This window comes from Hevea brasiliensis, chromosome 11 (genome assembly GCF_030052815.1).
Source record: "Hevea brasiliensis isolate MT/VB/25A 57/8 chromosome 11, ASM3005281v1, whole genome shotgun sequence".
Classification (NCBI taxonomy): Eukaryota; Viridiplantae; Streptophyta; class Magnoliopsida; order Malpighiales; family Euphorbiaceae; genus Hevea; species Hevea brasiliensis.
Genome location: NC_079503.1, coordinates 7,815,634 through 7,825,003, shown reverse-complemented (window position 1 = coordinate 7,825,003; position 9,370 = coordinate 7,815,634). Strand labels below are relative to the sequence as shown.

General features: G+C 36.9%; 2 protein-coding genes and 1 long non-coding RNA gene across 6 annotated transcripts; 1 reads left to right on the top strand and 2 right to left on the bottom strand.

Annotated features, from left to right (window-relative positions):
- Window positions 1-960: 960 nt before the first annotated feature.
- LOC131170558 (uncharacterized) lies at window positions 961-1,501 on the bottom strand. The gene is made up of 2 exons (XR_009141338.1): window positions 1,390-1,501; window positions 961-1,333 (listed from the first exon to the last, which is right to left on the bottom strand). It is a non-coding gene; the product is annotated as an uncharacterized LOC131170558 (long non-coding RNA).
- LOC110653739 (sucrose synthase) lies at window positions 1,387-7,728 on the top strand. Of its 4 annotated transcripts, none has more exons than XM_021809505.2 (14): window positions 1,387-1,502; window positions 3,445-3,570; window positions 3,864-3,990; window positions 4,087-4,238; window positions 4,342-4,534; window positions 4,850-5,185; window positions 5,277-5,372; window positions 5,470-5,643; window positions 5,765-5,881; window positions 5,979-6,145; window positions 6,230-6,454; window positions 6,560-7,123; window positions 7,207-7,345; window positions 7,444-7,728. In XM_021809505.2, the coding sequence occupies exons 2-14, from the start codon at window positions 3,473-3,475 to the stop codon at window positions 7,474-7,476; spliced, it is 2,421 nt and encodes an 806-aa protein (XP_021665197.2). In that variant the 5' UTR covers window positions 1,387-1,502; window positions 3,445-3,472; the 3' UTR covers window positions 7,477-7,728. The 4 variants fall into 4 exon arrangements, with proteins under 4 accessions (XP_021665197.2, XP_021665196.2, XP_057985777.1 ...); XM_021809504.2 differs by lacking the exon at window positions 1,387-1,502 and adding an exon at window positions 2,213-2,403; XM_058129794.1 differs by lacking the exon at window positions 1,387-1,502 and adding an exon at window positions 2,214-3,089.
- A 389-nt stretch (window positions 7,729-8,117) lies between these two features.
- LOC110653674 (receptor-like cytosolic serine/threonine-protein kinase RBK1) lies at window positions 8,118-8,970 on the bottom strand. Its single transcript, XM_058129267.1, has 2 exons — window positions 8,791-8,970; window positions 8,118-8,544 (listed from the first exon to the last, which is right to left on the bottom strand). Exons 1-2 carry the CDS (start codon window positions 8,968-8,970, stop codon window positions 8,392-8,394), a joined length of 333 nt encoding a protein of 110 aa, XP_057985250.1. The 3' UTR covers window positions 8,118-8,391.
- Window positions 8,971-9,370: the final 400 nt, after the last annotated feature.

Genomic DNA, 9,370 nt, shown 5'->3' with positions numbered 1-9,370 from the left:
TATAATAGCCTTGACACGTGGGTCCCCATCCTTCACAGTTGCACGCTTCTTTCTGATACTGTTCGATCCCAAACTCCCCCTGCGGTTACCTCAGGTTTTAAAACCATCCAATAACAAAGTGCCACGTCACAAAATAGGGACTTTCTAGAAACTATAATTTAGAAAAGTTTAATTATTTTTAAAAATAAAAATTTTATTTGATTTAAAGCTTAATTTGACTATTCCACTTTTCGAAAAATTTAATTTAATTTATTTTTTAATTTTTTGTAAATTAATTTAAAATAAAAAAATTAAAGTAATTAAACTTTTAATTTTTAGAATTAAATTAAAAATTTAATTTTAAAATTAAAAAATTAAATTTTTTAATTTAAATCAAGAGTTAAAAATTTAGTCAAAAAGTTTAATTTTTGAGTTTAGGTGGAAACCTTTTAATTAATTAAAAAAAAGACTAAATTGAATAAAGGACTACTTTTTTTTTTGGGTTCGTAACTGATGCTCGCGTTGTGAGCTCGCCCCAGAAAGCGCTTGACCTTCACGTGCGTATGGGCGTTAGTATTACAGAACGAAATTACAGAAATACCTCTATTCAGTGGCTTATCACCCGCCAAAGGTACTCGTCACGATCCCAAATGAAACTATGGGAATAGAAAAGAAAATGGCATTTTTTTAAATTTAAATCAGTAATTTATTTCTTAATAAATAATTATTTTTATATTTTAATTTGAATTAAAATTATAAAATTATAAATAATTAAATTAAAAATTTTAATTGGCATAATATTTTTTATATTTTATTTAAAAAATAAAAATAATTAATAAATTTTAATTTAATAATATTAGACCCGAGATACTAATCATAAAAAAGTAATTATAAAAAGAGAAAAAAACTAGGTGGAAAATTAACCATCTTTGAGTCAAAGAAAACTGGAGAAAACCAAAGGAAAAAGATCCAAGGAGAAAATTGGAATTTAATAGAAAAGTACATCAAAATTCAAATGTTCACTGTTTCTACTTTCAATATACAACCATTAAAGAAAGCAAGAAAGTGGACAAGAAAATGAATGAAAAAGAAAGACTATTGGGGCAAATAGGCAAGAAAATGAATGAAAAAGAAAGACTATTGGGGCAAATGGGCCACGAGGAAGGAGGGGAGGCTGTTGAAAGGAACAATGAAACCGCAGGAAGGTGAAGTGGTAATGATGCCCTTCTCACGAATACAGAGGCACCTTGAGCAATTTTTTATCATGAGAGGCAGCCCGACACCTTTTACGAAGTTGTAAAAAGTATGAGCCAAACCCTCAGTTAAATGTGTATATAAGGGTCTTATGCTTCACCTTTTTCTTCATCCCCATCCTCAGTTAAATGTGTATATAAGGGTCTTATGCTTCACCTTTTTCTTCATCCCCATTTGTGTATTCCACTCCTTTCTTTGCATTCTTGCGTTTTTTGCGTTTTCAGGATCTGTGTTCGTCGGAGAGAGTATTCTGGGGGCACTGTTTTAAGGTAAAATTCTTGCCATTTCAAGCAAAACTTGTTTTCATTGTTCTAGTTTGGCAAGAAATTGGCTATTATTAGTGGCATTGCATCGGGTCTTTTACTCTTCAGGATATTCTTCTAGGATACTTCTTTGTTGTTTTTATGCTTAGACGGTTAGACCAATACTATGAGAGGAACCTTAGTTGGATAAACCGTAGTTATCTCTTGTACGTAACAAGGGACAGATTTTTGCATTAAAAATAACGAGCTGGCTGGTTGGCTAGGGGAAAAAAAAATCTTTGGGATTAAGCATGATCATCCAATAATCCCCATGATTGGACCCACTTATGCCTGCAGCTTCAGTGTCCCTACACAACACCTACCACCACCAGCACCCACCGACTCAAGAATTCCCCAATTTCCATTTATTTGAAAGATCAGCCATTTGATTGTTCGTTAGCTTGATTTTCAATTTCTCTGTGCACACAAATGGCAACTGCCATGACTGATGACCCCTCTTTCTCTCTCTTAGTTTACATCGTTGCCTTTGGGATTAAGGTGGTCTGCAACGACTACTGCTTGACTTTGTTTAATTATTCGTTGAAATTAATATATTTCTTAGCAGATTATACTTGAAATCTATGTACATTACCATAATACCCTCACCAAGCAAATCTCTCCTACTAAAAATTTTCAAATCTTTATTGCTTTAGGCAAAAGATATTAGAAGACAATCACAAAAAGACTAAAAGATTTACTGTGTGCCCGGCCTATTTTTTCCTTTTTAAATTCTAAAGTTGTTCACATTTACCTTTTTTAATTTTCCCCTTGTTTCTTGCTCTTTTCTCTATAAATTTTCACAAACTCTAATCTTTCAGTCACCCCACTTCATTTTGCTTCCCTTCCCTGTTCTCCTTTTTTGCGTTTGGTTAGTCCATTCTCCCTTTCTTTGTGTTCGTTTCTCTTTTCTTATTCTGTTTCTTTAGGTTTATGGTTTTAGAGTGATCTGCTTTAGTTGGCCTGTGTGCAAGGCTTTAGAGATCTGTTATAGACTTCTAGTTGTTTCCCTTGATCATGCTGTCTTATTGTTGCTTGTCATATAGTAACCTGCTTAGGCTGGATCTAGAGAAAATTATGCAGATCATGTCACTATCAATACTAAATTAGTGTTCGAGATTTGATTAGCATGCAATAGTTCTTTTGATCTCTGGTGTAAAAGTTTGCATCTTGAAGAAAAACGAATGCTTTTTCTTGGTGTCTGTTGTTTTCACAAAAGCAAGCTCTTCTTTTTTTAAATGGTCAAGTTTTTTTTCCCCAACTTAAACCGTGGAGAAGTTCAGTTCTAATTTTTCTTTTTTTTCTTGTCAAAACTTCTTGTCCATTTTCAGGGTCAAAATATTTAACTTTTCCAAGAGGAATTTTCTGGCTACCTTCTTTTGACGATTCCTTCACATGTGTTTCTTGGAGAATTGTTTCTCTGCTCTGCTTTATTCTTGTTGCAGGAAAGTCTTTCCTTTTTGATCAATAGAAAAACAGTTCTTCCTTCTCTAATCAACCTAGTTATTAAATAGGAAAGTGTGTTTGATGTTCTCTGCTGTTCTCCACAGCCCACAGGTCCTTAAAAATAACCCATTATTGATATTGGACCCTCGTCTTTATATCTGCTAATTGTCACAAAGTTCTGGTTCTGTTGGGCGCACTTACTAGATTGTTATATGGGAAGTGACCAATAGATCTTTAACAATTTCTTGCTGCTATATTTAAGACAGTATTCTTAGTTCAACAATTCACTCAAATCAAATATTAATTTAATGTGATTGGTGAGGTGATAGGTTTCATTTTTTTTCCCTTCTAGAAACAGTGATTTTGTTGGGTTTTGACTACAGGGTGATTATCCAAATGCTTACTGGTGTTTTTAGTTTGGTTTTGTCCATCTGCTGCTTACATTTGCTTCTTTTTTCACCTGAAGGTATTTCTAACATTTTCTGATCAGAGCTATGGCTGAACGTGTTATCACTCGCGTTCACAGCATCCGTGAACGTTTGGATGAGACACTTTCTGCTCACCGCAATGAAATCGTGGCCTTACTCTCAAGGTAATCCATTGAAGGTCTTTACATTCAAAAGTTTCTTAACATATTTCTTCAAAAAGAAGTGGCTCTTGAGTAGCGCGTAAAAGAATAGCTTTCATGGCTGTTTGTGGATGTTTTGCTTAGATATTTTTGAAAAACGAGCATTGTTTTGTAAGGATATTTATGGAGTGGTATAAACATGGTCAGAATCTTATTTTTGTTTGAACTATTAAAAGATCAGGCCCATTGAAGACGGAGGAGTTAAGAATATAGATGTATATAGAATTATTGCTTACATTAGGGCTATTTGTATGCAGGATTGAAGGCAAGGGCAAAGGAATTCTTCAGCACCACCACATCATTGCTGAGTTTGAGGCAATCCCAGAGGAGAACAGAAAGAAACTATTGGATAGTGTTTTTGGCGAAGTTCTGAGATCTACACAGGTAACCCTGATCACACTTGTATCTAATCTTTAGGTGATCTATGTGGTAAGACTTGAGCAATTTTGTCATATGCTTTTGTTGATTCTATAATTTTAGGAAGCAATTGTTTTGCCTCCCTGGGTTGCTCTTGCTGTGCGCCCAAGGCCTGGTGTCTGGGAGTACATTAGAGTGAATGTCCATGCACTTGTTGTTGAGGAGCTGCGTGTTGCTGAGTATCTGCACTTCAAGGAAGAACTTGTCGATGGAAGGTAACCTTAGATATGGATTGGAGGATTCAGCAAATTCTTCACTTTGTTTTTGTCAAACCATTTAATTATTTTTATCCTAATAATGTTGCTTGATCTCATACAGTGTCAATGGCAACTTTGTGCTAGAGTTGGACTTTGAACCATTCAATGCATCTTTCCCTCGTCCAACTCTTTCTAAGTATATCGGTAATGGTGTGGAGTTTCTTAACCGTCACCTTTCTGCAAAATTGTTCCATGACAAGGAGAGCTTGCATCCTCTGCTCGAGTTTCTGAAAGTCCACTGCCACAAGGGAAAGGTATGCTGACTAGCATAGTAAACTTTCAAGATTTTGGTTGAATTTTCATTAGGATGACTCAGATTTTTGTAAAGATTAGAACCTAAAACCATGGTCTTTGATATATATTTAATCCTTGCATGAATTAGAAGCTCAAATTGTCAGGACCTTGTTAGTACTTGTAATAAGGAAATTCTTATACTCTGTGTACATAGATCCTGATATTGTTAAGGTGGATCTGGTCAAAAAATTGTTTACATCTCTAGGTACTAGGTAGTTTCTTCATTTTGTTAAGAAATGACATATCTCATTGTATCACTTGGTGTTCTTGTGCAGAACATGATGCTGAATGACAGAATTCATAACTTGGATTCCTTGCAATATGTTCTGAGGAAGGCCGAGGAGTATCTTACTGCATTGTCCCCTGAGACTCCATACTCTCAATTCGAGCACAAGTTCCAGGAAATTGGCCTGGAGAGAGGTTGGGGTGATACTGCTGAGCGTGTGCTAGAGATGATCCGACTTCTTTTGGATCTTCTTGAGGCACCAGACCCCTGCACTCTTGAAACATTCTTGGGAAGAATCCCAATGGTCTTCAACGTTGTGATTATGACCCCTCATGGATACTTTGCCCAAGACAATGTTTTGGGGTATCCTGACACTGGAGGCCAGGTTAGTTCACAACCATAGCCTAACACCATTTCTTCTTGGCACTCTTAATTGAAGCTATTAACTGATTCTTTTGTATAATTTTTTCCAATAGGTTGTTTATATCTTGGATCAAGTCCGTGCCTTAGAGACAGAAATGCTTCACCGAATAAAGCAGCAAGGACTTGATATCACCCCCCGCATTCTCATAGTAAGTTTATTTATTTGGAGTTTTATGAATTAGCTTTTATGGTTTATTATTATACTGGTCTGTGATCATATCACTTAACCTTTCTATTTGTGTGCAGATTACTCGACTTCTTCCTGATGCAGTAGGAACCACTTGTGGTCAACGTCTAGAAAAAGTGTTTGGAACAGAGCATTCAGATATTCTCCGAGTTCCTTTTAGAACTGAGAAGGGAATTGTTCGTAAATGGATCTCACGATTTGAAGTGTGGCCCTATCTAGAGACTTACACTGAGGTTGAACATTTGATTCAATACATAATGTTTTCTTATTGTTGCTTCCAAGTTACATTCATAAAATTGCTTGCTTTTTTCTTCTTTTTTTTTTTTTGGCTTAACATTGACCTTTCATTTTCAGGATGTTGCCACTGAAATCGGTAAGGAGTTGCAGGGCAAGCCTGATCTGATCATTGGAAATTACAGTGATGGAAACATCGTCGCCTCTTTGTTAGCACACAAATTAGGTGTTACCGAGGTTTGTTCTTAAAGATTGTTACCAAAATCATGTTTTGCTCTACTCTTTTCTTCCTATAGCAGCTATAATATTCTCTTGTTTTTGCTATCTTTTGCAGTGTACCATTGCCCATGCTCTAGAGAAAACAAAATATCCGGAATCAGATATCTACTGGAAGAAGTTTGATGAGAAGTACCATTTCTCATGCCAGTTTACAGCTGATCTTATAGCAATGAATCATACAGATTTCATCATCACCAGCACATTCCAAGAAATTGCTGGAAGGTGATATTCTGTATCTTTGTTTTTTCCTGTGAAATACTTCCATTGCATCCAACAATTAACATTGTTATCCTTCCACCATTTTAGCAAGGACACCGTTGGTCAATATGAGAGCCACACAGCTTTCACCCTTCCCGGCCTCTACCGTGTTGTTCATGGTATTGATGTCTTTGATCCCAAATTCAACATCGTCTCCCCTGGTGCTGATGAGAGCATATACTTCGCCTACACTGAGGAGAAACGTAGGTTGACCTCTTTCCATCCAGAAATTGAGGAGCTGCTTTTCAGCCCTGTTGAGAATGAAGAACACTTGTGAGTCATTGTTCCTTGTAACTCTTTCTTAATTTTCTTTGCAAATTGCACGTATGAAACAAAAACACTTGTAGTAACCATCATTGCTGTCTTGGTGTTCAACAGGTGCGTGCTAAAAGATCGCAACAAGCCAATTATATTCACCATGGCAAGGCTGGACAGAGTTAAGAATTTAACTGGCCTTGTAGAATGGTATGGAAAGAATGCCAAGCTACGTGAATTGGCTAACCTTGTAGTAGTTGGTGGTGATAGAAGAAAGGAGTCTAAAGATTTGGAAGAGCAAGCAGAGATGAAGAAAATGCATGGTCTTATTGAGAAATACAATTTGAATGGCCATTTCAGATGGATTTCTTCTCAGATGAACAGGGTGAGGAATGGAGAGCTCTACCGTTTCATTTGTGACACAAAGGGTGTTTTCGTGCAGCCTGCATTATACGAGGCTTTTGGTCTGACTGTTGTTGAGGCCATGACCTGTGGTTTGCCAACCTTTGCTACTTGCAATGGTGGCCCTGCTGAGATTATTGTGCATGGAAAATCTGGCTTCAACATTGATCCTTACCATGGTGGTCAGGCAGCTGAACTCCTTGTTGACTTCTTTGAGAAGAGCAAGGCTGACCCATCTCACTGGAACAATATCTCCCAGGGAGCCATGCAACGTATACAAGAGAAGTAGGCTCGTTACTTTCTGTCGTTAGTATTGTTCTGCTGAGTTTTGTTTATCTGACTTCTAAATTATTTGGTTTGATTCATAGGTATACCTGGCAAATATATTCTCAGAGGCTATTGACCCTCACTGGTGTATATGGCTTCTGGAAACATGTATCTAAGCTTGACCGTCGTGAGAGCCGGCGCTACCTTGAAATGTTCTACGCCCTCAAGTACCGCAAATTGGTAAGCTTCCTCCTGCAGTCCCCATTCTTGAAACATTTCATTTCACCATCTGTCTGTAAATGTGTACTCATAATTGTTCCTCTTTCATGAAATTTCAGGCTGAATCAGTTCCTCTAACTGTTGAGGATTAAGTGGAACCACATAACTCGAGGGAACCTGGGTGGTTCGAGTGTGAGTTTTGCGAGTTCTTAGGGTTCAAGCGGGAAGTTTCAGAGGTGTGAAGAATAATGGTCATTTCACAATTGTGATTGAACAAGATGGAATTTCCATCGCTTCATTTTGTACTTTTCCCTTTTTTTCCCTTCACCTTTTGCGGCATTGTTTGAACGTTGGCTATTGAGCCCCTTCATCAATTGCAGTAAAGATTGCGTCTTTTTGCTTCATCTGTTGTTTACTTTCTATTCCTCGTTTAAATTTCTTCCTTGTGGGTTTCCAAGATCAAATCTGTATTATGGTTTTAATTCCAAACAAACATGAAAATATATCGAATGAAAATACATCGAATTTAAGGTTAATTTTCTCAAACAAATGAATTAATTGCATTAAGCCAATGTCACATTCATGGAACCAATCAAAATTATATCCTTAGATGAAACTATTCCTAAAGGAATTATCTGCACGTCTACTTTTCTCCACAGTTAACGAAAGTCCTCCATTCCTTGTAAAGCCGATAAATTGGAATGCTTAGATTTTTTTTTCTAATAGCTTTTCACCCATATTATTGCGGAACCTACAAAGAAAGCAGCGGAAATCCTACTTGTATAGTACACGCAGGAAAACTAAAGCAGCAGAAACAGCAATGGCTCCTCCGATGTGTATTCAAACAAAACACTACTCCATCACAAGTTGCATATGGCGATTGAGGTCATTGAGGTAGCTGGTGCAAGTATAATCTTGCATGTCACAACCATCTAAAATCACAGCCCTTCCAGCATTAGTCTTTTGCTTCAACTCTATAGGTGTTTCCTCACCCCTCAGCAGCTGCACAACCTGAACCTTTCGAACATTACTTTAAGCTATGAACTCTGCCTCTTATTAATGGAAAATCAATTAACGGGAAGAAAAAATTTCATACCCGGTTCACGATTGAACTCTGAAGCCGTTAACATGGCACGCTTCATTTCAATAGGATCATAATCTTCCCTGAGCCGTGGATCAGCTACTTCTTTAGCATTGTTTTCCTGTAAAAGTGGTTTTGCCTGTACAAAAATAGAAAGAGCAGAGTTTGTCAATGTTTTCATGAAGAAATGGCTTTAACAATAAAGCCCAGAATTAAATCCAAGAGCTAACCAATTAATCTGTCCCCTGCCCACAAAATTAAAAGCGAAAAAATGAAGCCTTTACTTGGTTAAGTTTGCAGAAAAGGACTTAAGATCTACATGAACAACAATGGATGTAGTATGCTAATAGATAGAAAGAGTAAGTTTATCAAAAGCAGATCTTACCCACATTGCAAGGCTTTGTCTACTCGAATCAACTGCATGACGACCTGTTATTATCTCTAGTAATAAAACACCATAAGCAAATACATCAGTCTTCTCATCGACTATCCCATGCATAAAATATCTGGAACCAAATATCCGAAATCCATAATAAGTTCCATAAGTCCTAATCAAGGAGAGCATTTAGAAAATAGAAATGATAATGACAAATTACTGAAGCTGCAAGCCTAACCCGAATGTGCCCTCAGTGGGAAAGACAACAAGGTGAACCCAATTTTCTGGGAGCCACTTTGCCAATCCAAAATCAGAAATCTGCTAGTATAAACAAAATTGAGAGCTTTCATATGGTCATCTGAAAACAAACTCTGAAACATAAATGGAGATGACATTTAGTTAATATTCTTTGAATTGAAAACTGACCTGAGCTTCATAATCTTCACCAAGCAATATGTTAGAGGCCTGGATGTCTCTCTGGATAATGCGTCTTCGGCAATCATGATGGAGATACTGCAATCCTTCTGCTATTCCTGCAGCTACCTTAAACCTTTTCTTCCATTCTAGACAATCTCCTCTGCCTGAAACA

What these genes read in the sequence shown, in the direction of transcription:
- LOC110653739 (XM_021809505.2), top strand. Translation starts at nt 3,473, where the DNA reads ATGGCTGAACGTGTTATCACTCGCGTTCACAGCATCCGTGAACGTTTG. An exon ending in GAAGAACTTGTCGATGGAAG is followed by an intron (nt 4,239 to 4,341) that starts GTAACCTTAGAT and finishes GATCTCATACAG; the next exon opens with TGTCAATGGCAACTTTGTGC. An exon ending in ATCTAGAGACTTACACTGAG is followed by an intron (nt 5,644 to 5,764) that starts GTTGAACATTTG and finishes TTTCATTTTCAG; the next exon opens with GATGTTGCCACTGAAATCGG.
- LOC110653674 (XM_058129267.1), bottom strand. Translation starts at nt 8,970, where the DNA reads ATGCTCTCCTTGATTAGGACTTATGGAACTTATTATGGATTTCGGATA. An exon ending in GACAAAGCCTTGCAATGTGG is followed by an intron (nt 8,545 to 8,790) that starts GTAAGATCTGCT and finishes ATTTTTGTACAG; the next exon opens with GCAAAACCACTTTTACAGGA.